Below are 27,095 nucleotides of genomic sequence, written 5' to 3'. Positions count from 1 at the left end.
CTCGGTCAGGGGGAAAAAAGAGGAGGGAAGAAGAAGGAATGACAATGTGGGAGAGGTAAAACAGGAAGGGAGGCTAGAGGGGCACAGTAACAAGTCAGACCAGGCTGCGTATACTGGCCCAGACCCAAAACTAACTGCAGCTAATATGACACCACGGCAGTATTGGCACCTAATAACTTCTGTCTAAATTTTAAAGTACCTTGAGTTATGGTAGCATCATGATATTGCTCTGTGGCTCCTCACTGATAAGTCAGTCTTCAAGTTCATGGTCTTTTATCTCTTCTGTTGGCCCTCTTCACTTCATCCTGTGTCTGACATCTCTCTCTATATATTTTGGACAAGCTATCATACTTCTTTACAGTACTCAGAAAAAGCACTGCAATATCTTTTAAAACTGTAGGTTTGGGTTTTGCTATCAAATACTTTACAGAATATTTTTCTCTCTCCCTGAGCCAAGACCAATTCACTTTGCAGGAATTTTGTTCACTTCCCCCATTCAGTTTTTTTGCAGATGCTCATTTGCAGAAAGGAAATTTATGGCTTTGTTCCCCAGCTTTCCTCTCCTAGGTTGGCAGGAATTTTCCGGGTCAAGGACTGACTTTCTTGTTTTCTCTTTGTTTTGTGTGATGCACAGAAACATCTTTCCTTCTCTCCCCTTTAGACGATGGACTAATTCTCATTCTATCTTGTCAGCTCAGGTATTTATGTGTGCAACAAATAATAATTAATGGAAAAAAGTATTCAAGGGGCCCAGTTCAACCCTGGCACTACAGAGAGCAATACTGCCGAGGAGTACCTTTTTGACATCTCATTAGCAGGCAATTTTTAATTTTAGGGCTAGGAGCAGCTGGATTTGTGGTGAAGAGGAAGTTTTTGGAGCTGAAGGTGCTTTTCCTTCCTTCTGCCAGCAAACAGCGATCCACGCCAGGATTTGCTTTCTGCTCCTGTATTCTGTATTTCGGCGATGCAATGTGTAGCACGTTTCTCTCTCTCTCTCTCTCTGTGTGTGTGTGTATGTGTGTGTGTGTATGTGTGCATGTGCGGCTCTCCCTCGCTGTGTCTTGTCTCCAGGATTTCTCCCTGCCTGGCTCCGGAGGCTGCTCGAGCGCTGCGCGGAGCAGAGGTTTCCCCGGCTCCCGTAAATACAGGCACACGCATCCAGTGCACCACACGCACGCTCACCACACACACACACACACAGAGGCACACAGGCACGCTCCGAGCCGCTGTCCAGTCCATCCCCACGCCGGCTGCTTTCCCCACAGTCTCCATCCAGCCTGGCAGAGGCGGCAGGCACAGCTCCGCGGCGGATCGCGCTGACGCTGCCCCGGGACTCCGCTCGCAGCAACGCGCCCGCGGTTTCAATCTTCATAAGCGACAGACAGATTTTTACCCTCATTTTTCCTTTGCCTTTTTTTTTCTCTTGGTTTTGGGGCTTCTGCTTGAGGTTTTGTTTTTTTATATTTTTTTTTTCCCCTTTCGGCGTGGGGCGAGCGCTCTGCGTTTGGAGAAGGAGCCGGGGGGACAAGGCTGCTGCTCTCCTGCCCCCGCCGTGCGCGCATGTGTGTGTGTGCGCGCCCATCTCCCCCCCACCTCGCAAAAGTTTGCCTGGGCGGCCGGGGGGCTCCCGGGCCGCCGCCCCCGCAGCCGGGGGGCGCGGCGGGGGCGCGGCGGGGCGGCGGAGGCGGCGGTGCGGGACTTGCGCGCCGCGCGGGAGTTGCGCTCCGCGCCATGCCGGCGGCGCGGGGGGCTGCGCGGCGCTGCGCCCTGGCGGGGCCGCTGCTGCCGGTGCCGCCGCCGCCGCTGCTGCTGCTGCTGCTGGTGCTGCCGGCGCTGCCGGCCGCGGGGACCGAGGGCAAGGCGCGGAGCTGCGGCGAGGTGCGGCAGGCGTACAGCGCCAAGGGCTTCAGCCTGGCCAGCGTGCCCTACCAGGAGATCGCAGGTAAGGAAGGGGCAGGGCGCAGCGGGGAGCGGGCTGGGGCCGCGGAACGGGGACGGCGCTGCCGCCGCGGGGCTGCGCGCACAGCCCGCCGGAGCGGAGCCGCGGATCGTGGCGGTGGGTGCGCGGAGCGGAACGGAGCGGAGCGGCTCTGCCGGCCCTGGTGGCACCCGGGGGCTTTCCGGAGGAGCGTGTGTGTGGAGATCATGATTAAAGAAACATAGAAACTAAGGGGGTGGGAGGTATTAAAAAAAAAAAATAAAAAAGGAGAATAACGGACACGCGGGCAGGCTCAGCCGCGGTTCTGCTCGCTGGCTGAAACTTCTTGAGAGTTGCAGCCGGGCGGCGAGAGGCAGCGGGCAGGTCCGCAGTGCCGGCTGCCCCCGCTGCCGCCCTGTGCGGGGGAGAAACTTTGCCCTCTGCCCGCGGGCACGGGGCGTGAAGGAGGGGGCGGAGGAGGAGGAGGGCGAGGAGCGCAGCCCTGCTCCCCTCCCGCAGTCCGCCGCGGCCCCGGCCGGGCGGGTCACCCCTTGGAGGCGCCGCCGGGCGCCTCCGCCGCAGCCCGGATCGAGCAGAGGCACCGGCTGCCGGGGAGAGGCACCCACACACACCCACACACACCCACACACACCCACACACACCCACACACATCCACACGCATCCTCACACATCCACACGCATCCTCACACACCCGCTCCGCCGCCCGGCAGCCCGGCAGCCTGTTACTTGGCTCTTCCGTCTGCTGAAACATGCCTACAACAGGTTATATCGCAGTCCGCCTACGAAGGTGTTGGGAACGTTTTTTTGTTGTAATTTTATTTCCCTGTTTTTCCCTACAATCTTATCGCTGTTGCGTCTTTAAGACTGAATGAATAAAAATGCGTTTGGGGCTTGAATATCATCTAGCAATCAGAGAGCACCACAAAAAGAGAGAAATTATACATGAAGGCATGAGCTGGGGCTGCTTAAATCGGACTGCTTGAGCCCTCAAGAAAGGTTTATGCTTCGCCAGTGGCACTTTGCTGTTAGGTCCTGCTATTTGTAGAGTGAATTAGATGCTCCTCGATTTGCTCGCTTCCTCTTTAAAGTTGGAGGCAGTAGATTTATCTTCCTGGAGGTGAAATAATGCCACAGTTATTCACTGTGCAATATTTAGCACTTTACATGAGGAATGATTAATGGGGAAAATCTCAGGACGGCAAGGCTGTAGTTCACAAAGATACGGGGAAGGTTGTTCCATGTTGCACCTTCATCCCTCAGGCTTACTGATTCTCTGGTCCTTCTATGCTTTTTTCCTGTAATTTATATTCAGGTTGCTCATCAGTTATGTGAAATCATGAAATCTCTCCTGTGAGCCACAGATCCTTTGAATATGCAGTCATGCTTTCTCTTTGCTCACTGTTATACCAGATGCTCTGAGACAGGATGGTAGGATATCCTCTGTCCCATTAAAAAAAGAAATTCCAGTAAATTTCAGACTTCTGATAACTTTTGATAAACACTTGTTGCTTTCAGCTCACCGAGAAGTTTTATTGTTTCATATATTTTCTGAATGTACAGTGCAAGGCGGACATACAATTTTTAAGTAAGCCCAGCATTTGCAAGTTTCTCTTGTATCAGTACAGAAAGACTCAGAGTAATTAAATATTTAATAGTAGTTCAATCCAAAATTGCTCCACAGTTTCCTGCTAAGTTTTATAAGTAAATCTACTTTTATGATTAAGTACATGATTTATGGGGGTATGAGTTATTTTTTCTGAGCTTCCTATTGAAGGTGCTTGGTTTTTCTGTGTTTTATTTGCCTTTTTGCTAGTTGGTGTATCAACTTTTGAGCAATTCTGCTTGTAGCTGTTCAAGTGAGTTGCTGGAAGACTAGGATTGCTTCAAAGTGTGTTTCCAAGAGTGCTGTTCTTGTGTGGTGCTGCGAGGTGGTGTAATAGCTGTTCATGCAGCACGGCTCTTGATAATGTGAAAGCTCTGTATTTGCTACCTGGTAGAGTGTTGAAAGTGTAGTTAAAGCAATCAGTGTACAGGTTTCAGATGCTTTTTTCTTCTTTTTTTCTTTTCTTTTCCATTCTGTCTTTTCACATCCTACTGACTTGGTTAAGGAAGCGATTCATTAGTGTTACAGAAGTGTAGTCTGTCAAAGGCCTCATGTTTTGAGGAGTTCAAAGAACTTTAATTACAGTCGTATTTCTGAACTAACATCATGTTTTCGAAAGATTTTGCATCAATGTCTTGATAATATGATGATAAATAGCAATACAGAGTGTGGTTTATGTGTTTTGATTTAACAGTAGTCATGTTTTTAGTTGTTGTTTGTTTAAAAGCTATTTTCTAGCTAGGATTGTTGAAATGGATAAACTGAAGACAGTGTGTTTGTAGAGAGGCCAAGTGTGTATCTACTGACGGAAAGAGCAGAATAATCTGTTTGAATTAGAGAGACTATGGACATAGAGGTATCTCTCTGTTGAATGGAACTGCAATGCAAGAGACTTGTTAGATAACTTCTGTAATGTTATTTATACTCTCACTCAGTTTTGCACAGAGAAGGTAGGAGTTACAGATTTAAAATGTTGTCAGTTTTTGCTCCGTCAGGCAAGGTTTTCCTACAGTATTTTGTTGCACATGAAATATGTTGAAGTTGGCAGCAATGTGACTACAGTTGTTCACTGTACTTTTTACAACAATGCTAAATTTTTCCATGTAATTGTATAGAACTTACTTGTAATCTGCCTTCTGTGTCTGATGTCTTTTTTGATCACCAAATTCTGGTGCTGTGACCTTCATTGGAGTACAGCATATAAAGTTTTCCACATAGGTTACCAAAGTAAGTCCTCAATAAAGGAACTTTGACTGAGAATGGGAGGCAGAGGAAGAAAATTTGATGTATACTTAATATGCTGCTGTGGGCTTGATTTGGTGCATCAGTCACGTGCAGGGGAGGCTGTAGGAGCCTGCAGTGTGTGTTGGGCTGTCCTTGTAAAGGGCTGCTCTCTGAAAGCTGCTGTGGAGTATCCTGCATGTTACAAAAGCGTGCTGCTGTGAGACTCAGGTTGCCATGACCCAGCATTCATAAGTGTTAGTGGAGCTCCTGAGGACTTCACAGGAAATGTTTTGCAGTAGGAAAATCTATCATTTGAAAGTCAGCGCATGAGAAAAATCATAGAACATATCTTTTGGCAATACTTGTTCAACTCCAACCATGACTTCAGTAACTTACATCATCTTAGAGGAAACTGTGAAAAGGAAGTTGGATTGTGCCCTTGCCTCAGAGTTTTCTGAATGAAAGTGAATGTCTGACTGTTTAAAGTAGTGGATGTGTCTGATTTCTGCCTTTCCACTTCCAAGGTGAAGGGTGTGGGGGGTTTGTGTGTTGCGGTTTTACTTGGGTTTGTTTTTATTTTGTTTAGGGGTTTTTACTACATGCTGAATAATAGTTTATTTAGATAAAGACTAGAAGTGTTCTCGTAAAACATCCAACAGTAAAGATGTTGAATTTTAAATGCTGTGTAAGAAGTATGTGAACTTTGTTCTCCTACACAGATGATGAACGAGGTGAGATTCTGGCAGCACAGAGACATCATAGTCAAAGTAACTGAAATGAAAGCAGAAGCAAACCCTTCATTTTGAAGGTCAGGAGTCACTTGAAATTGTGCTTTGATGAATAGGCTTTATACTGGCATAATACAGAGGCGTTGACTGAAGTGAGCTAGCATACATAACACAGTTGCTTGAACCTCTAAAGTGGTAATAATAATGATAATTTATTACTATTATTATTATCATCATTAATAATAGTAATAACAACAACAATAATAATAATAATAATAATAATAATAATAATAGTAATAGTACCACCTCAGTATTCACCCATGCAGTTGAGCTATTAGTCCCTGTCAGATATTCCCAAGATACCCTTTCTGAATGTTTTGCTTTCGTAGCTCTAAAATGCAGTAATAGATTTACAGAATAGTGGAAAATCCTCCTGACTGAGTCTGTATCCAAGTACTTGTTCTTTTATTATTAACTCTTCTGCTGTCACTGAGAGGTGGGTGAAGAAAGTGCCTGTAGATCAGGAGGTAGATGGGGATTCACAGAACACTTGTGTGGCTGCCTCAGCGGTGTTAAAAAAGGAATAGCCTTACTACAATTAGTACTACATTCAGTGCAAATTTGTGAAATCTGATCTCCATGATGGTAGTGAAGATGGACATGGAATTTCATGTAAACTTTCACATTGTGTGTGACCCCCTCTCACCTCTGTTTGCAATTTCAGTAACTGCAGCATCAAGAGTCTCTCTAGTCACCTACCCTTACCTCTGGTCACCTCCCTTATGTTCCAGCTGTGGGTTCATGGTGCATGCTAATAAATTGGCATGTGCATGTAGCTAGGAGGAAGTGCAGCTTTCCTAAGACCTGTCTTTGCTGTTGCTTCTGTATGTCTTTATTGGGTTGTATGTGATTGATGCCATTAAAGGGAATACAACTTATGTATGCACATCTAAACTTAAAGGTGATGTTTGTAAGATCAGGGCCTTTGAGAAGAAATAGCATGTTTCTGATGCTTATAAATAATTCAGTTTTGAATGAGATTTTTAAATCTCAGCATCTGGAGTTTCCCGGTGTGACTTTATGCTAGAGTATTTTGGAAAGAGGGACTTTAAAATAGAAAAGGCGGTGCTTTAATAATTAATGCAATGATGAACTTCAGTGTATTGTCTCTAATAATTTCTTTTCTTTCTGTTGTCAGTCTGATTTATAATCAAAAAGCATACCTAAAGCTATAATATTTTCTACACTTCTAAGTGCTAATGTGTTAAACTGTTCTAATGCTGTGTTAGTACTTGTTTCATCATATGCTGTTGTGAAATACTCCTGAGATTAGGTGGTGTTCAGACACCAGAGGTCAAGCACTATGTTAAAAGCTCAGGCCATTCTTTTTATATTACTGCAATAAAGAATATATTCATTTCATTTATACTACCACTTGGCTCTCATAAAAGGTCAGTTTCAGCTGAATGTACAATTACTTGCAAATGGCAAATCTTATAACAAGTGATCAACAATAAAAGCTTTTCTGGGTAATTTGTCTTTAAAACTACTACCTGTCATTTCTTTTGAATGACTTGAGCATCTTGCAGTATCACTTGGAGATCTCTGTCTTATTCCCCACGATACATGTAAGAAAACTATGCATACTAATCTTCCGTTCTGCTTAGCAAAGTAAAAATGCATAATTACATTAAAATTTCTAGTTGAAATAACAGGCTTGGTGCTTAAAACTCCATTATGGTATCAAAGTATCAGCACTCCCATTACTAGCAAAATGAAATTACTTTTCCAGTGAACTATGACTGTATGCCCCCTTTTGTACCTGGTTAATGGGTGCTCTCTCCCTGGGAAGGGAACCCTCATTCTGTGGTTTTGACTGTTCATGCTACCAGGCATAATTATTTTAGCAGCTTAAATATGTGTAAAAGAATTAACACTTCTTCAGAAATTCCTAAGAACAGCATATAAAGGTTGGTGTTTAAAGGCAGAATAGTTATTATGCTAAAGAGAGAGAATACATTACAAGATGCAGAAGGAATTTAAAATGTGTTGCAGATGGCAAGAAAACGTATGCTGGTAAAATTCATAGCATTTTATTCCTCTATATGTAAAAAAGCCCTAAAACCAAGGTTTGCTTTCTTCACTGCTTATTGCTCTAGAGCTCCAGCACACATCCAAAAAAATGAGCTTCCCTAATAAGAACATTTCTAGCTCTTGTTACAGGAGTCTGTCACAAAGTCCACCAGCTCTCTCCGACAAGCTTCTTTCGGCTAACGTGACCTTTTCCTTCCTGCAAAGTGAAACAGCAGCACTTTATTCTGTTGAGGGATTGTGGAACACAGAAGACAGTGGCATTTGGAGGCCAGTGCTGCCAAAGATGTGCTGGAAGAGGTTCCCTCTGACTGCACAGGTGACAGCAATTTGGGTCCTGTTGTGATGCCTGCCCAGCAGAGCCAGTCTCTGTGGGCAAAGTCAGGGGTTATGGATAGTGCTGGGAAGGGTGCTGTCCCCTCCACCCACTGTGAAACCTGAATGAGCAGGTAGAGGCTCTGCAGCACAGACCCAGCCCTGTGATAAATCCACAGACCCAGCCCTGGTATGGGGTGGAGACCTGCTGGCCACCCATCCTGGTCCGGATTTTCAGGGCTGGGGACCGGAGCTGCTTTCAGCACAGCGAAAAGAAGCAGCCAGGGCTGATACTCCTAATGCAAACAGCAAATTGCTCTCTAGCTTGCCTGGCCTGTGAGGTCTGTCACCTTGTGCTTCTAATGGCCTTTTAACTGTGTCTCCAGCTGAGCAGCAGATGTAAAGGGTACCGAGCATCCTGAGCTGGGTTTTTTTTCCTCCTGAAAGAAGCATTTCTACAGATGCTTGACAAACAGTGGAGCCTTGGATCTGCTCACTGACCTGTTGGGTTTAAAATAGCAGGGCAAATCTCCTAAAATAAGTGGAAGTGTCAACTACTTTTAACAGGTGCTGTGTAGTGGCATTAAATAAGATATACCTGCAGAGTAACACATAGTATCTGTGTGTGCATGTGTGTGTGTGCCCAGGTAAAATAATGGCTTTTTTCTGGAGTTGCTTGAAAGTCACTTTTAAGAACTGAATAAGCTAGAGGAATTGCACATTACCAGAGTAAGTGCTTGCAAACCAGGTTGTTATTTTGTGTTATGGGCCCCATCTGAAAAACACATGTGCAAACACACATGAATACAAACATATGCGCAATAAAAAACTACACAGGGCTCAGTTCATATATGTCAGAATGATCAAAGGCTAAGTCAACCATGCTAATCCTACTGTTTGGGAAGTCCAATTAGTTCAAGCTTGATGCCTGAGTAAGCAGTAGGTCGTATAACCTGCCCTGTAAGTCAAAAGCTAGACTTCTCTGTTGCCAGAAACAGTTTCTTTGCCAGTCTGTGCAGCTCTTGGCATGTTTATAATCGTAGCAACATATTTCTCTGATGTTTTTAGCCATGTCCCTCTGGCTCATGTGCTGAGTTTCTAACATACTGCAACTGCAGGAACACCTTTCTGCCATTTACATGAGTTTGCCTTGGAGGGAAGTCAATGCATGGGATGAGGCTTTCACACATCTGGGTGTCAGATTGTAGTATGGTATAGTGGACGGATGTATGTGGATGCTCCTGTGGCTGGACAGCTGTGGAGGTATGTGGGAGTACTCCAGACTTGGCAAAATACAGTCTGTAAATGCCTCACTATGATTCTCGTGTGAAATGTCTGTGGATGGCTTTTGAGTTGTAGTCAGTATCCCTTGCGACCTTTGAGTTTGTCTTTGAGAGCAGTAATTAACAGAGGAAACTAAAATGGCTTTCTTAAACAGAATTTATGTTTTAAGAAGTGAAGGAACAGTCTTTATGTGCAGTTATCCTACCAAAAGTAGGGCAGCAGTGTCTGATGGTCACATGGCCAGGGAGGCTCCTCTCAGATCCTGTGTACATTTCCTGTAAATTCTTTTCAGTTCGGGATTCAGTTTCCCATCTTCAGGAAATGTTTCTCTGACATGATGACCTGAACTAGAAAACTTATCTTGGTAGCTAATCCACCAAAAACAATCTTGAAGTTACTCAGGATGGTAGGTGGGAATGGGTATCTGCAGCCATGATAACATGGGCCTCACAATCCGATGCTCTCTTTCATGTAGATGTCTTACAATTCCCTTGAAACTGCTAGAGAAAGATTGTCCATCTTTTCTCATATGTCAGTGAAATGCAGTGTGGCAGTACCATAGAGTTCTAGCAGTATAGCTGAGAAGAAACTAATACAGCTGAGCATTCTTGGCTATTGTAGCCACTTCTATGCTTGGCTTTCTAACTTTCTAACTTTGGCATCACCAAAATTTTACAAGCTGTACTAGCAAAGTCGGCTGTTCTCCAAAACTGAAGGAGATGAACACTTGCTGGGATGAAGAATTGTACTGAGAGGGCTTTACTACCTTAGGGAAACTCTTGCTTGTTACGGTGTCAGTGTGTGATAGTTAACGTGGTCAGTTTAGTGGGTGGCTGCTGATTTTATGGCATGTTGAATTTGGGGGTTAGGAGGCAAATGGATGGAATTGTTAGGCCTCAAGTTTATGTACTGCTATTTATTGCTGTTTTCATGTTTCAAATCTTTTCTACACCTGAGGGTGCCCATTCCCAGTTCTGTGCACCTTTGACATTACAATTGTTCTCACAGTGGTGCAGAAATAGATATTTTTAAAAGCAGTGGCAAAACTCTTCTTCATATGTCCGAAGTATCCAGTTGTCAGCCATCAGACTTAAGATGTTGCACAATTTCTAAATGTCTTGCAGTTTCTGAGTACCCTTGTTTTTAAATGAGTGCTTGTTCTTAAGAAGCTTAAATGTTGCAGTGGCAAATCAAAGGCAAGGGCTGATGAACAGCAATGTCCAGCAGCTCAACCTAATGTGTTTTCCATCATTTCTCTTAAACTGATGTATTGTTTCACAGAGAAAGAAGCTGTAAATAAAAACAGAAACTTCTTCTTTAGTTATGCAGAATTGATTTCACAGCACAAACACAAAATGCAAATATTTATTTTCCTGATACTATCATTTGGCTTTACAACTTGTATGTTAAAGTTAATAGTGCCTATCAGCAATTTAAGCTCCTTGGATGAGAATAGCTATATATAATTTAATCTGTCAGCATTATCTCTGTCATAGAGAAATCTAGAAAATATCTCTTGAAGAGTTTCTCACTGTTAGAGTCATTGCAAGTTATGGTATTCTTGTCTGATCCAAACTTTGCATAGCATGCATGTATTTAAAACTGTTTAAAAAATGCAAGTTGTCAAAGCTGACTCACAGTAAAACCTTCCTTAATAAAATAGTTGTTATTTTGTGAAGTAGTCTATCCTTGGCTAGCAGTCCTGCTGCAAAAATTAGGCAGGGAAGACAGATAATGCAAATCAAAATTGTAAAATCATGTTGGCTCAACAGAGGTTTAGGTGGTTTTGAGCAGAAAATTAAAATCTAATTTAAAAATGAAAGTATTTAAAAGAATAGCACAGGGGACATTTATTTATTGAATTGGTGACAAGCCAGGAGCAATATTCCTTGACCATTGCTATTCCAAGAGATGGTCTTTGTGCTGACTATGGCCTGGCAATGAGAACTGTTAATTGAATACCTGGAACATAACTAAAATGCAGTGATTAAATACAAACACCTGTCTTTGCCATGTAGCATGGCTGATGAAGTGGAAGGACTCCCAGAAAGGACTTCCTGAAACTGAATGCTGAAACAGTGATTAGCTTGTTCTTAAAGCTGATCTTCAGAAGTCCTGTACTGTTCTTTGAATGAGAACTCCAAAGCCTCTTTCTTCTTTAACTACTGGGACAGCATACTAAAAGCCATGCTATGAATTGCTTACAACAGCCATGAATTGACTGCAGTAAGATTGGCTCTGAGGCACGTGCACGCTTCTGTTGCTAGTTTTTGGAGTTAAAGACCCCCACCCACACACACTTTTGCCTGTCTCCATTGAATGCAGCTGATGGAGAGATTTGATTGGTAATTAATTGCAGGTTTTTTTTTACAAGAGTAAATAGAGCAGTAAATGATCAAAATTCAAATTTGCAGTTTAATTGTGTGAAGCACTGAAGAAATACAAAGAAGAAACAGTCCTATCTGCAAAGAGCTTCCATTCTACATTTATGCCAGTATTTCTTCATGAGACGTACAAAATCATAATGTCATAGTTATGTATGTACTGTTTAAACCTTTTTCTCTCACATAAACATCAAATGTAATACAAATAAATATGCTGCTTAATTTTTAAATCATCCTTCTGAAAGATGCCAACTTCATATCCTGGTGAGATTCAGCAGTATTTGATGGATTGTTTGTGGATGCATCTTTGTACCTTGTTAATTAGTAATTTAGAGTTTGAGTTTGCTTTTTAAAGCAGCTCCAGCTGGACACTGTAAATCATTGTCTAGAGCACAGTCTATGCTCAGTACAGAAACTGGCCAAACCACAAACTCTTTCCACCTCGTATACTAAAATCTGGTTGCTGGCAAATACTTAAACACACAAATACAGATCATTCTGTCTCTTCAGCTTAGAAGAATGCATGGAAGTATTATGTCCACAGTGTGGGGACATATGTATATACATTCATAAGCCTGTGTACCCAAGCAGCTCCTTACATTCAAAAAGTCTCCTGAGATTGGATCAGACACCAGACACTTTTTTCTGAGGTATATTGTAACACTGTGGATAATAACTGGATTATAAATTTGGATTATAAGTGAGGTCCAATTGTGTCTTTAATAGTTGTGTAGTTTTCCTTTTCCATACTTTTTTCTACTTTGAGTATTCCAGAGTAATTTTCATTTTTCGGTGATAGGATGTTCACTGCCATTACCTCCGTGCCTAATGGACCTCCAGCTAAATCTGGTTTTGACCAAAGAGGAAACACTACATAAGTTCCCTGTCCTTTTCAACTGAAAGAAGAGCAAAAACCCAACTCAGGATGAAGCTAATTCTATACTTAAGAATGGATTCATCCAGATTTTATTCCGTACAGCCAAACAAATCTGGTATCAGTCCATAAACTTCAATAGGTTTAAGGGATCATGTGTGTCACTTTGCTTTTGATTTATATACTTTTTGGGGTTTTTATAGTCCTTTCACCATCATTATTACATTTATTATACAGCACAGACAATAAACCTTTCTAGAAAGACTAATGGCATTGGCAAATTAGGATTATTATAATTTTAATGGTTGATACCCAAGTGCTCATGTTTTTTTTCATTCTGTGGCTTGCCTGATGTTTGGAGCAGATCAACCTGTTGCATGCAGTAACTGTTCAGATGAGTCATGTGGAAAGGACTGATGTAGCAAAATAAAACTTCTCAAAATGGAACTTAGGGTTTCTATACCTTTGTGTTAATGCAATATAGAGATATGGAGGTAAAACCTTAATTAGTTAAAATGGACAAATATGAGATGAGCTGTTTAAAAATTTCAACAATAAGCATCTTGGGAAATTGATACTAACAGCTAGCAGCCGCATTTTCTGATTAATACATATTTGTATTTTTGACATGCTCATATGAAAGGCAAATTACTAATATTTATTCCACAAATATTTGTTTCACAAATATTTTGTTTCACCCTGCTGCGATCTGCAAGTGCTAATCACTGGAACCCTTTGGAGCAAAGGAACTTACCAAGTTGTTTTAGATATAACAGGAATAAAATACTCAAACAAATTTTTGTGGAGAAAGTGTCTCAGTCAATCTAATTTTACAAGTGAGCTGCAGGCATGTCTTTCAACAGTGAGGAGTTAATATGCAAAGGCAAGTTATGGAACATATTCTGAACATTTTCTCAGTTCCTTAAAGCGAAATTCTCTCTTCTAAGTCATTCTTTTCTATTCTGTCCAGAAAATTTCATGTTTATGAACAGACACATACATCCCCATTTCAAAATAAGGAAAAATAACAGATAATTCAATTTTTAATGTTACTTGTCATTGCTGAAATATTTATTGCTTCCACAAAGGGTTAGGCCATTGCTGTTTTTACTGATACACTCAATTATTTTAGGCAGCTTCCTGCCTTGCAGGATAATTTTTCATACAGGTGCTTAAGGCTACAGGACACAATGCGTGAGGGAAATTAGAACAATTGAGTAATCAGCCAGTGAATGTGGCCTAGGAGAAAAACCCTGTGTGTGATGCTGATGAGTGAGAGAGTTGAGTCCTCACTCCACCTTTTGAGAGAACATCTTCAAGGCCCTTTTTTGGAGGGATGCATGTGATCTTTCCTTTTGAAGCAATTCCACTGTGCATAAATAGTATTGCATAATAACAAGAAATAACGGGAGAGTGGAGAGGGACATTTTATAAGGGCATGTAGTGATAGGACAGGGGGAATGGCTTTAGGTGAAAGAGGATAGGTTTAGATTAGATATTAGGAAAAAATTCCTTACTGTGTGGGTGGTGAGGCAGTGAGAAAGGTTACCCAGGAGAGTTACGTATGCTGTATCCCTGAAGTATTCATGGCCAGGCTGTATAGGACTTTGAAGAACCTGGTGAAAGGTGTTCCTGCCCATGACAGGGGGCTTGGAACTAGATAATTTTCAAGGTCCCTTCCAACCCAAATAATTCCATGATTCTATGATTCTCTCTTCCCTGAGTCAGACAGAATGTTTCATTTTGTGACTGTTTTTTAGCACCTCAGTGTTAACTATTGCTAGTGCACGTGATTATTGTTGAAGTTGAGTTTTGGGTAGGTTGTAGTTCCAAAAATAGTTTGATCATTCCTCAAACAAGTGCATGAAACAGAAAGCATTCTTGGAAGATGTTTTTATTTTCCTGTTAGTGGGAGTGGGTGGTGGTGCATAACAGTTCCTTATATACCCTGCTAAGGGGTTTAACATTTTGTATTCTATAAATATATTTATTTTTAAGAATAATACTATTTTAAGAATAATACTGTAAGAACAAACAAAAATATCCCACGGAGAGTCAGCAGCAGAAATCTTGGTGTTCTCTGTTGAAGATTAAGCTATTCTCCTAAGATGTTCCACTAAGGTTAAGGTACCAGAGAGAGGTCTTGAACATCCCATGGATTCTGTCTGTTTCCACTAAAAGTTTTATTTGCTTTATGAGCCTAGATATAAACTCGGCACTGGGAATAGCAGCAGCTTTGAAACTTTCTCCTGGGGAAATTGTTTGACTTTAGAAGCACCTTAGAAGGTTGCAAAGATATTGCTGGCCAACAGGCACAAAATAATTTGATATAAAACTGAGCTCTAGGTTGCTGTTGGAAACCACCAAGATAATGAGTCAGTTTTAGAAAAAAACAAGTTCATTATTTTTTAATTGGCTGCTCATCCAAAATGCAAGAGGTGTTCTAAATATCATGAAGTTTAAGGAAGTTAATTTCTGATGAATTCCATATATAACATGATGAATCTATTGATTATACACTGCTGACCCTCACAAGTGAGTTCTTCCTCCTTTTCAAACATCTTCTCAGGTGAGAGACAACACAATCATCAATTTAAGCAGTATATAAATACAAACTGAAGTAAGTACTTAAAATGAAACTTTAACAAGACCAAAAGCTTTTTGGCAAGATTATTTCAGGGAACAGTTAAAACAAATGAGAACAGCTTTCCTTTGTGATTAACACCATTATATTCTCATTCATTCATGACATTATATTAGTTCAGGATATTATATTCATTCAAGACTTACACAGCAATTTTCAGAGGAGCTGTGTAACAACAAAATGAGAAAAGCAATAAAAGACACAGAACTAATAATATATTTGATATTGAGAGAAAGCAGGATGCAGAGTGGGCTGTGAAAATTGGGGCATATCTACATTCAGCTTGCTGCAGAACTCTGATATAGGAAGATGTAGGAACTAAACAAGCACTTCTCTTGCAGTTATATGGACATAACCGTGACAGAGGAGGTAGATATCTGGTGGAATGCTGATGACTGGACTTACAAGGCTTTCACTTTCAGTATAAATTTTGTCCTTGTTGCCATCAATCCCAAAAATAAAACCTGGATCAAAACTCCCTTTCTAAGAATGTTGTAGTCATTTGATAGGGGCTTAGTTAGTACTGAACTCAAAAGTGAGTGTGACACTTCTATTATGTATCTTACTGTGTGTTCCTGAGCGACTAGCAACTGCAGCAGTCTTGTGTGATGTCTTTCTGAAAGTCTCTCCCCTTCCAGTCTTGCCTTTCTCTTCCTTTGGTTCTTCTGTGAACATCCCCTAGGTTTTCAGCATCTCCACAGCCCTCCTTAGTGCATCTCAAAAAACTTGATACAGTCCCAAAATGCTCTTGCCTCTGCACTGCTCCTGTCAGCAGTCCTTCACCTCTGTGCACAATTATCCTGTTCCATGTGCACAGCGCACTGGGGGGAGAGTTACTTTCTTTGACTTCTTTTTTTGTTTCATATCAGATACAACAATCTCATCAAGAAATCATTCTCCTTGGGCACTCATGAGTAGCTGACTCAGTGTCCTCTAGTTTTCACTGACTAGGTTACTAGAATTCTTCCATCTTTATTGTTTCTTTGCTCCTTGCCAGGAGTTAGTATTTAATTTGTGGTGCTTTTATTATAAAGATAACCTGACAGTAAATTTCCAACAGCTTCACTCCATGTCACTTTTTTCTCAGTTGCTTGATCTTGTTTTTGGGGTATTTTTTCGTGTATGTCCATGTCCTGGCCCCTCCCCCCTCCCCCCCACTTTCTTAAAATTGCTCTTAGTATTTTGCTTCTGCAACTTCAGACTGTAGTTTTATCTGCCAGTTACTCATTTTACCAGTTACAAAAAAATATACCATTTAGTGTGGTCTTCTTACATTTATCATTAAGCCTCCTTTCAGTGCGTTTTCTGTCAGCCCTTTTTTGAAGCCCTTTATTACTAAAGTCTGTCAAAACTGTTGGATTTTAGAAGGGCCAGGACTTCTTTCTTTGCCCAGAATTTTATTTCCTGAACTTTTTTTTTTTTAAAGATTATTTTTTCTTGAATGTTAAACCACATGTAAGAAACTTCTGGGGATATGGAGAGGAGTCCAGTCAGTTCAGTCTTTGAGAAGGAACAAAGCATTGGGGAACAAAAGACAAAAGCATGAGGCACACAAGTTAGCTTCTGCAGAGCTATGTAAAAATAGAGGAACACAGGCTGAGTCTGACAATATCTGCTGGAACAAAAGGTGCAATACCTAAAGTAATCTTTTGTGATTTTAGTGTTTTAATGCAGCAATTTTGCTTAAATTTGGACAGTATCAGAATCTTGTTTACAAACTCTAATTTTACAACCCATCTGCAATTAGTATTTTATTTTTAGACCATGAAACTTAAACCCAATAGAGTTCTTGCCCTTTTTGAAAAGGGAAAGCCACGGTGCTGTCCATCCACATTCCTGCCACAGTGGAGACCCCAGGAGTTTTCTGCTAAAATTTTCATGTACTCACAAGAACCGCAGAGGCATCCTTTGTGAGCTAGCAGATGGGACATCTCTGTGAGGGCCTCAGGTAGGAGATGACAACAGCTTCACAGTGTCCCCTCGCTCTGCTGTGAGGAGAGTCATTAAAAAATCAAGGAATGGTTTTTGTTTGAAGGCATGGTAAAGATAATCTAGTTCCAGCCTGTCTTTCATGGGCTGGGACAGCCTGTAGACCAGGTTGCTCAGAGGCCAAATTAAACTGGTCTTGAATGTCCAGTTTGAGGGATGGGACAGTCACAGCTTCTCTGGGCAACCTCTCACCATACTGCTTGAGTGTCTCACCACCCTCACAATGAAGAATGTCTTCCTAATACGTAACATTAGATTAGATTTAAACTCTTTCAGTTTAAAGCCATTGCCCCCTTGTCCTGTCGCTACATGTCCTTGTAAAAAGTCCCTGTCCAGCTTTTCTGCAGGCCCTCTGTAAGTACTGGAAGGTTGCTATAAGTTTTCCAGGAAGCCCTCTTTTCTCCAGGCTCTCAGCCTGGAGAGCAACCCCAACTCTCTCAGCCTGTCCTTGCAGGGGAGGTGCTCCAGCCCTGTGATCCATGGCTGTCCTCTGGACTTGCTCCAGCAAATCCATGTCCTTCTTATGAGTCACTACTGTCATGAGCTTCCCTGGCATCTCATGGTCAGGTGGCTGCACTCCAGGCACCAGTGCCCTGCAACCCACCTACACATGATGTGGTGTGGCCCAGGTGGGTCAGCATGCCCTATCTGACCTGACTTACATTGAGTAACACCACTTCTTGCCTTATGAACTACTTCAATTCTGTATGCAGTAGAAGAAGGTATTGGCTTGGTTTGGATTTGGGTAGGACATGACTTCAAATAAAGAGGAATGAGAGGTTTGTTACATTTTTTCCTTTCTCACTTTTGGAGGAGGGAGAAGTATTAATAGCAAACAGCAGTACAGATGTATTTTTGCTTCTCAATCATCAGCACTTTGGGAAGAATGCAGGCAAAGGACAAAACAGGAAAAAAGCAGCCGCAAGATAGAAGTGGTGAGATGTGCTGAAAAGCACTGCCTTTGCCATTCTGCTATAGTCAGAAAAGTCAAAATCCGCGTCAGAATTCAGGAATGAAAAATTACAGTCTTCGAGACTGAAGCCTGACAAAATTGCAGTGAAAACAAGCCAGCTCCAAGCAAAGCACTGCTTATCTACCATATACCATGATGTCGACTCTTAAGATGAAAAGTGTGATACTGTATTTGGGGAGTGGAAAATTAATTTTTTTCATTAGCATGGCAATTTTTAATGTCATTATTTCATAATTACTCCTCAAAGTTTGGAGTAGAGACATCTAGTTTTGCCAGTAGCATTTTCATATTACTGAATAGCACTGAAAAGGAATCAATGTAATGAAATCCAAATATAAAATTAATATGAAATTGCCAAAGATTTGGCTTTTTTTTGGTTTTTTGTTTTGATTTAAACAGGTACACAGGCTTTGAGAAAAAGCTTTTTTTTTTTTTTTTATTAAAAAATAATAAAAAAGGTACACTTTCAGAATAATGGATAAGTTAATAAGTTGTTGCTACCTAAAAGTGTGGCACACTAGAGGCAAATGCAACTTCAGTCTAAATCCGGATTGTGGAAGCACATAGTGTATGGCACCACAGGGCTAACCAATATATTTACTGCTACTTTAATCTCCTTTACTGGCCTGCATATGGCCAACAGGCGGGAACTTTATTTGTTGACATTTTTATATTAACTGTGCTTTTAATAGCAGCAACTAAATCCAAAAATAGGAAAGAAAAAACAAAACAGTTTTTTTGATAGTGTAAGTAAAACATAATTTAACATAAGCATACTGTGATTATAACTTGATATGAAAAGTATTATATCAGCAAAATTATTCTCAGGTTATGTTCTGGGGTTAACATTAAATAGTGATAAGGACTCAAGGACTGAAATTTTGAAATATAAATTGGTCATGATCCTGTAAACAGTAATGGTACTCCTTGCCACCATTTTTAAACTTGACTAATTTGCCATTATAATCGTGATACAAAAAACCCACATGGTCAAGATACAGTTAGTTTAGTAACTCAGGCAGAACAGTCTGGAGTATTGTTCTTTGGCATCATACTGTAGAGCAAGGAAATAGTTTTTGAAAAATGAAAAATCCACTCACTCATTCCTTGCAGAAAGTTGGTAGTTATCAACTGATGAAGATTCTGGACACAAATGATACAAATACACTTAATGAACCAGATATTGTGATGACTGTTGTTTAAAACATTTCTTACACTATAATTCATAAGCGGATATTGGTAGAAAAAGCTTAACTTTGAACAGAACCGGAGCTGGAAAAAAACCAAGGAGAGAGACGTCTGTGAATTGGACTGAGATGCTAGTTACCATACAGTATTTCTGTATGATGCTAGGGACACGTAAAACAGGAGAGGGATCCAAAAAGAAATGTACTTGAAAGACCACTGGCGATAGGATCAAAAGGAAAGCTAATGGGAAATAAAGAGGAGGGTGAGGGACGAGAGGCACTCCATAACAATGTGCAGCAGCCTGTGGAGGGAAGTAGAGGTGAAGGAAATGTGTGGTAGCTTCCTTTCAGATGTGAGTCTTTAATCTTTTTTTGCACATGAATTCTGTAGAATTTTACTTGCTTCCAAAAATCTCATCAAGCACAAGTGCTAGTTGGAGTATTTCTGACAGTATTCCTTGTGTTTGAACTTTATAGTTGTCATTAGTTCCTTCAACAAATATTTCATGCTGTTGCTTTGATTTTCATAATTAGTCACTCTCAATCAAGTACATTTCTCAAGGACTGAAATTGTGAAATATAAATTCTTCATGATCCCATAATGAAGAGGCTGCTTTAAAGGTTTTGATTCTCAATATATGTACCAGCTAAAAGGAGGGCATGACTATGTGAAAAAAAAACAAAGAGCCAGGCACCAAGATGCTTCCATTTAAGGATAGGTTAGGGAATATTTTTTTATATCTGCTTAATGTATTAAGATGCCAGTCAGTGCCCAAATACCTGAAAAAACTTGGAATTGATTTATGAAAGATGGAATTCTGTATCTTAGTTGTGAGGTGCATATCTACCTATCATCTATCCATCTGCCTGTCTATCTGTCTATCTGCCTATCTACCTGTCTACCTATCTGTCTTGAGGTGATTAAAGCAAGGGCGTTCATTTGCTGGCATTTGTGAAACAATATTGTTTTTTACTACAGATGTGACATCAGAGGGTCTCAGAGCAGGAAATAATGTGTGATTCTCGCAAACAGAAAGCAAGCAAAGTGAAAGTTGATGTTTTACTTGGAATTGAAGCCTGGAGTAGAGGCTATATTACAAGTGTTTTATTGCATGCAAATCCAGTAATACATTTATTCAGTAACTATCATCCAAAACTGGAACTTAGAAGGATTTTATGAAGAATTAAATACTAAAATCAGAAAGAGCAGTTTGAGGCCAGGTCTTCATATGAATCCCAAGACCTCTGTAAAAAAAAAAAAAAGATAAAAAATGAGCTCCTCTGGCCAAAGTAGTTATACTGGCTGTTTTGGGGCAGAAACTTCAACTTGCTAGCTATGAGAGAGGAGTTCTGTTCTCTTGTGTATGTTCATCATACAAAAAGAAGTGTTTGGCATTTTGAATCCAGCAGGATTTAGGCAACTGCTTAATCAGGTTTATGAGTGCACCTGTTTCTGGTACTCTGGTGTATGTATACCCTGTGGTTTCCCTTGGAAATACATAGATTTCTATGGTCTTTATGGTTTCTTTTTTCTTGTTGTAGTACTTGACAAGAAAATAGAAAATATGTGTCTTTTTTTTTTCTTTTTTTTTCTCCTGTTGTAGTTATTCATGATAAATGGAGACAGGAAGATTTCTAATTAAGATGTTCTGCATCATTCCCTGGAAGCATTCAGGGAACATATCTAAATTAGCATTTTGGTATGAATTAGGAATGGGCTTTTGAAGCAAAGCTCCCCATTGTCCCTACTTGCTATGCTTGGATTTGCATTATAAGGTGGTCTTGCAGAACACAAGATGGACTTTTTCGGGGTAACCAGGCAATGTTACTCCAACCATTACTAGATAATCAAATTCCCAGGCCCAGATCAAAATAAATCCAAACCCTTTAATAAGTACAGTGTGGATGTCAGTGTCTCATCACCCATGCATTACCCTAAGGAGTTGCTTCTATTGAACTGCACTGCTTGCTGCTGTAGGTGCAAGCATGAATTTCTTCCAAGCTTTCTCTCTTTTAGCCACAGGGTGAGTCTGGGCCCTCAGCAGAGGCAGTCAGAATCACTCTGCTGCAGGAAGGTGCCTGAATTTGAGGCACTGAAAGCTCACATTAGCTGTCCAAAAGTAGGTGATATAAAATACAGTTCATGGTGTTTATATCATGAAAAAGGAGAAAGGCAGTGCAGGCAGCAGCTGTGCACCACTTCTTACTTCAGTCCCCTCTGGTGAGTTATTCCCCCTGGGGCAGGATGTAATGGGGATTGCACCTCATCTGTGCTAATCCAGCTGTCAACTGTTTGTTGTTTTAGATAGACGTGATAATATTTAAAAAAATATGAAACCACAGAAAATAGACAAAACCCTCCCCTTTTTTTTTTTTTGGATCACACCCTTCTCCACATGTGCATTCAGCTGTTTGTAATCACCATGCTAGTGCAAAACAAATACTTTGATCTTGTATTAGGACTAGTAAGTAAACCATCTAAATTGCTACTAGCAATAACTCCTGTTTTCTAGCATGTTCTCTCAAAAGGTGTTTGGTAAATCTTGTTTCAGTGTCAATTTAGGTATTGTTTCTCCCTCCCAGAAAACACAGACCTCTCAGTTCATTCAAAGAATACTTTACCAGTACACATTTCTCATGTCAAGGCCATATTAAATCAAGAATGGAATGGTGCAGGCTTTAGTGGTGTACTTTTCTATAACTTTCTGATTCTCACAGCATTTCTAGCATATATTTCTACTTAAAACACCAAAAATACTAGGTCACAGGTAAGATCAAGGGAAAAAAGAAAAGACAATATGCTAGCATCCTGTTGGAAATTTAGAATTGCAACATCAAACATTAAAAATGTGGATAACTGTGATTGTTGCAGGAGCTTTGTTTAGCTCCCTTGTACCTATGAATAAATATAGTCCTAGAAGTATATTCATGCACAAATCCTCATACATGATCACTTATTGTGCTTAGACAATTAATTTTTTTTCTGTCTTATACTAGATCTTATTCAAATTCTGTTCTGATGATAAGCTAGAAATATTCTCGTAGCTTCTTCTCCTGTAACTACTATATGTGGAAACTTAATTAGATCCTTTTATTTTCACAATTAGTCTTGAGATATTATTTTCCTTTTACAGGTGAGAAAGAAATATATTTTTAAAGATTTAGATGCTCAGCTTGTGTTGTGAAAGTACTTAGCACTTTGTATTTTCAGAGCATCACTAACACTGGCTTTGGCTCCAGTCTCCAAGCAAATCTTCTGCATAACAGGCTCTATTGTGCCTGGTTTTGGACACCAGAAAGTGATTAATGTAAATGGAGAATCATTTGTGAAAGTCTGGCTGAGATACAGAAACCTATAGGAAGAGGAATGCTACCAAGCAGTTCTCCATGGAAATGCTCTTGCCATGATACTCATGCGATTATCCTTTCCCTCGATGCAACTTCCATCTCTGTTTGCTAAGCACTTTCCAAGTTTGGCAAAAAAAAAGGCTTTTGTCCTACAGACTGAATACTACCCAGTCTTGCTCATAGTAGACCTACTTTAGTCTTATACCATTCACCATTGTGATGCAAATTCATGCAGGACAGTAGGTATGATTTTATTTTATGAATGTTTCATTTCCTAACTTCATGATCTTTAAGCAGGACTCCTTAGATGTGTGTAAAAGTTACAGTACAGGTGCCTGAATTTAGGCTTTCTTTTTGCCATGACATCTTTTTGTATAAAATTCGCTCTGCATCTGTTTCCCTGTGGTCTTTGTTCTGTCCAAAACACATCTTGTTTCGTTTAAAAAAAAAATCTTTTATGGACCTTTTGCACTGTGATGAACTTTTCCTAATATTCATATAGTAGTAGCTAAATGGAATTGTATTAAAATGGACAGGGAATATGCTGGCATTCACTGAAAAATGTGAGATCAGATGCACACTGACGTGTTCTGTGACTTTGGTCAATAAGATTGGAGGATGTGCTTCAAATGATACCCAAAACAGCGTCACTGGATATACTATGGCACTCTTACCCTAGCAAGGTTAGGAGAAGCCCTAGAAGGACATTTACAGGAAAAAAAAAATAAACTCCTGGTGTAGAGTTTGATTCTCTTGAGCATCTGACTTGGATTCAGGTCCACGCGTGCATGAAGAGGGTGGTTTGGGGTTTGACTCATTGGTCCTCTTCTTCATGAGCCTGATTGTCCAAGACTGTTTGTCACTGAGGGCCAAGAGACAACTAATGTGAGCACAGAGTTTGCCTGTGGAGTAGACTTGTCAGCAGAAAGACTGGGGAAGGCACAGTTGAAAACTGAATGTTTGGTTTACATCTGAGCTCTTCCAGAGAGGGGAAAACCACAGTTTGTTCAGATCAAGTGGCAGCTGCTGAAGTAGTGCTGTAAGTGTACTGAAGTGCCAGGTTCATATGGGACGCAGGCTTATTTTAAACACTCCACGAAAATGAGAACAGTTCTTCAAAGCTGAAAGCTAAAGCGTTCATTTATTTCAAATGTTTCTCTTGGAACGATTTAGTAGACTAGACTCTTTGTTTACTACTGAGTAGTTTATTGTTGTTTCTGTTTCCTTCTGAGAGTTGCTTTGGAAATTGTACTGCAAAGTTCAGAACTTCTCTGAAAATTCCAAGAGCAAGAGAAGCCTGGCTTATCTGTTCCCCTTGCTGTTTAGTGAGGTTACAGCTATGACTGAATTATTTGAGATAAGCAATTGGCAAGGTTGAGGCCACCTTGTGGTCCCCCTCACCTAATGCCTTTGACTTGGTACAAAACTCTCCTGTATTACTGATTACCACTGTTCCTATTTCACCTACCTGCTTCCTTTTGTTTTTTCAGCCTTATAAAATTTTTGTTTTCAACATTCTCAGGAACATTTTTCATTATACTGAAGTTTGCAGCGTGTAGTGCAGCTTCTATCTGTAGTACCATGACTTTGCACCAGCCAACAATGTGGTGTCAGTAACAGGCATCACTCATTGGCAACAAAGGCGCCTCCTTCACCATAATTTTACCTGTCTCCACACAAGCTGATAGCTCAGATGGATTTCCCAGAAGCAGAGCTTTCATGTTGAAGGCTTAATTTCAAATTATAATTCTAAAATGTGTGCGCTGCCCACATCTAATTCCATTTGTGCCTTCCCTGCGTGCTGAAAAAATTTCATCTTCTCTCTTCTCCCTCCCGTGTCTTCTGGCATAATTGTAGTAGCTGCTGCCCCAGTAGATTTCAAGAAGCATACTAGAGGCAAAAACCCAAACAAACAAACAGAGCAAAACAAAATAAAGAAAACACCCTAATATGTTTTTCCCCTTTAGCTTCCGTCCTTAATCCTTATAATCACATACAACTGTCAATAGACAAAGACATCCTGAAGAGGCAGAACTAAATCAGAACTGATGGTTTACTCCAAGACATGCATACAACAGACAGTATTCCTAAAATAAAACATAAATCAACCTGGAATTTTTTTCATTTATTTTTTTAATTTCTAAATTAAAGTTTCTTAACCTATTTAATCTTTTCAAAGATGAATTCCACTCATTGTGGTCTTCGTTATACCTTTTCTAAGTATGCCATCCTATTGAAATTGTGCAGATGTCGTGCTTTGTAAGGTTACATAGAAAATAGTTTTCTCTTTTGGTCTTGTTTCTTGTTGCCTAATAATTTCTTAAATTGCATTTTGTTTTTAACTGCTACTGGGCATGAAGAGCAGTAATCAAAGGGTTTAAATTGACTATTAATACTAATGAAAGGTATAGCAGTCCATGACTCGCTGTGGTTAGGCTGTCCTTTGTTGCCTTGCATATGCAGTACTTTGAAAGTAACTACTTTGACTTTTATCTGTAATTTGTTTGCCAAGTGGTTGAGTATTGTCACATCCTCACGGGTCTTCGAAGGCAGCTTTAATTACTCCTGTTCTAGTTAATTCTTTACCATCAGACTTTCTCTTCACTTACCATCCTCATTTCTCAGATGCTAAAAAAGAAAGTTCAGTGTCATGAGACTTGAGAGAAGTTGATGGGAATGCTTCCTTCTCTGTTGTGAATACTGACCATTTTATTTCTAACATTCTTCCTGTCTGCTAGCCAGTCACCAAGCCAGAAGACAATCTTGCCCCTCCTCCCATGTTAGGCAGGTCTGAAGCTCCTTGTAGTACATTACCTGAAAAAAGGCTTTTGGAAATCCAACTGCTTTTTGCAGATCAGTTGCATCTTCTACACACTTTACTCATTCAGAGAAGTAGTAATTTGTGAGACAGGACTTATTATCATGCATTCAACAATTTTCCGTTCATTTGGTTCATTAGGCAAAATTCTCTTGATACATCTCATACAGAGGGTGGGATTCCTCTTTGGTTGTTTCTTAAATTCTGAGGGAGATTGAAAAGCCACCTATCTTAGAACTGCAGCCTTCCTCTGACACAGAGCTTGATTTCACTGAGAAAACCAGTTGTATGATGTGCTTTCACATGCTCTAGACTAGTTTGGAGTGCAGTGCAAGTTATAAGAAAGAGAGAATCAGAGACATCTGAAGAATTAGGAAACCACTGTTTTGTGGACTAACTGAGCATTACCAGAGGTCTCATTCTTCATTCACAGGCATCTTATGTCAAACAGGAAGCTGAACTCATCCCAATCATGATTAGGCATAAGCGATGCAACTCTTTATGGAAAAGCCAGAGGTGTGCACTAATCACGAGGAAAAATAAACAGAAACACAGTTTTTAGAGGACCAGTGGGAAGGACTTGTAGCTACATGAGTTAGCACAAAAGCAGTAAGTGAAGTTGCTGCCCTGTGTTCCAAGCATATTCAAAGAAAGGCTTTTTTTTTTAGAAATGCCAATATTAAGTTTAGTCTTAGGGTTGCTTCTTTTATTTCAAATGGGAAAAGTTAAGAACTTGGAACATTATTCTTACAGATCCCTGAAAATCAGTGAGCTTTCCAGAGATACCACTGTAAGAAGGCCTGCTTGTCTAGAGAAGTATGGCCACAGTCTTCAAACAAAAATATTTTTTGTAGCTAGAAGCACTTACTAAAAAAAAGTACAGAAGCTAGAAGCACTTACTAAAAAAAAAATAATCACATTATTAATTCAGGTGAATACTTGTTGTAACTAATATGACATTAATTTTCAAAGTAAATCCAAATAGCATTCTTCCTTTCAGGTTAGCATCAGGGCTTTTGTAACAGCACTGTCAATCTGGGGCAGAGAAATCATGACTTCTGTTTGGAGATCAATGGGAGTGAATACATGGCTATCAGTACAGCAATTTACTGCTTCTGCTATTGGTCATACCAAGTAGAAGAAAATTGAAATTGTGTATTATATAGAAGGTTTGTTTTGAATTTCCATACTAGAGTAAGAACTTGCTTTCCAAGCAAGATAAACCTTTCCAAGCTCATAACTGTGAAAAATTGCACTACAGTTGATTTATGGACCTTAGTGTGATGGAAAGTAAGAAATGTATAACTGTGCTTACTTGAAGGTCTCCTTTCTTTAGCAACAAAAGTCCTCAGATCAGAACATTCTACAAATGCTGTGTAGACATATGGAGATTTATGTTTTGAAGTATTAGAAACATTTTCCTTTTGTCTCAGTTTGTTTATTTCTTATTTAGTAATATAGAATTAACTTGTGAAAATGCTGATAGCTGGCAAAACTTCCAGGAGTGAGACATGGTATCACTTGTTTGATTTTGTCCTCTTCTTGTAGGGACCAATCTGTATCAGTCTTAAGAGGCTTGTGATTTTCTAAGAAAAAGAAATTTCATCGGTTTTCCGTGACTTAAGGTTTCCATACTTTAACCCATTTATTTAAAAGAACCTGCTGGTATGTGAGGCCCATTGAACAGCCCTACA

At 40.2% G+C, this 27,095-nt stretch overlaps 1 protein-coding gene across 1 annotated transcript in view; it reads left to right on the top strand.

Moving 5' to 3' along the window:
* The first annotated feature begins 1,560 nt into the window (after nt 1-1,560).
* GPC6 (glypican 6) overlaps nt 1,561-27,095 on the top strand; it is a 732,033-nt gene continuing 706,498 nt past the window's right edge. The window contains exon 1 of the mRNA XM_085057688.1: nt 1,561-1,942. Coding sequence (XP_084913814.1) covers nt 1,561-1,942 — 382 coding nt within the window. The remainder of the gene's footprint in view (nt 1,943-27,095) is intronic.

This window comes from Lichenostomus cassidix, chromosome 1 (genome assembly GCF_008360975.1).
Source record: "Lichenostomus cassidix isolate B80296 chromosome 1, HeHo_3.0, whole genome shotgun sequence".
NCBI lineage: Eukaryota > Metazoa > Chordata > Aves > Passeriformes > Meliphagidae > Lichenostomus > Lichenostomus cassidix.
Note: the sequence above shows the minus strand (reverse complement) of the source record. Positions and strands in the feature narration are given on the sequence as shown.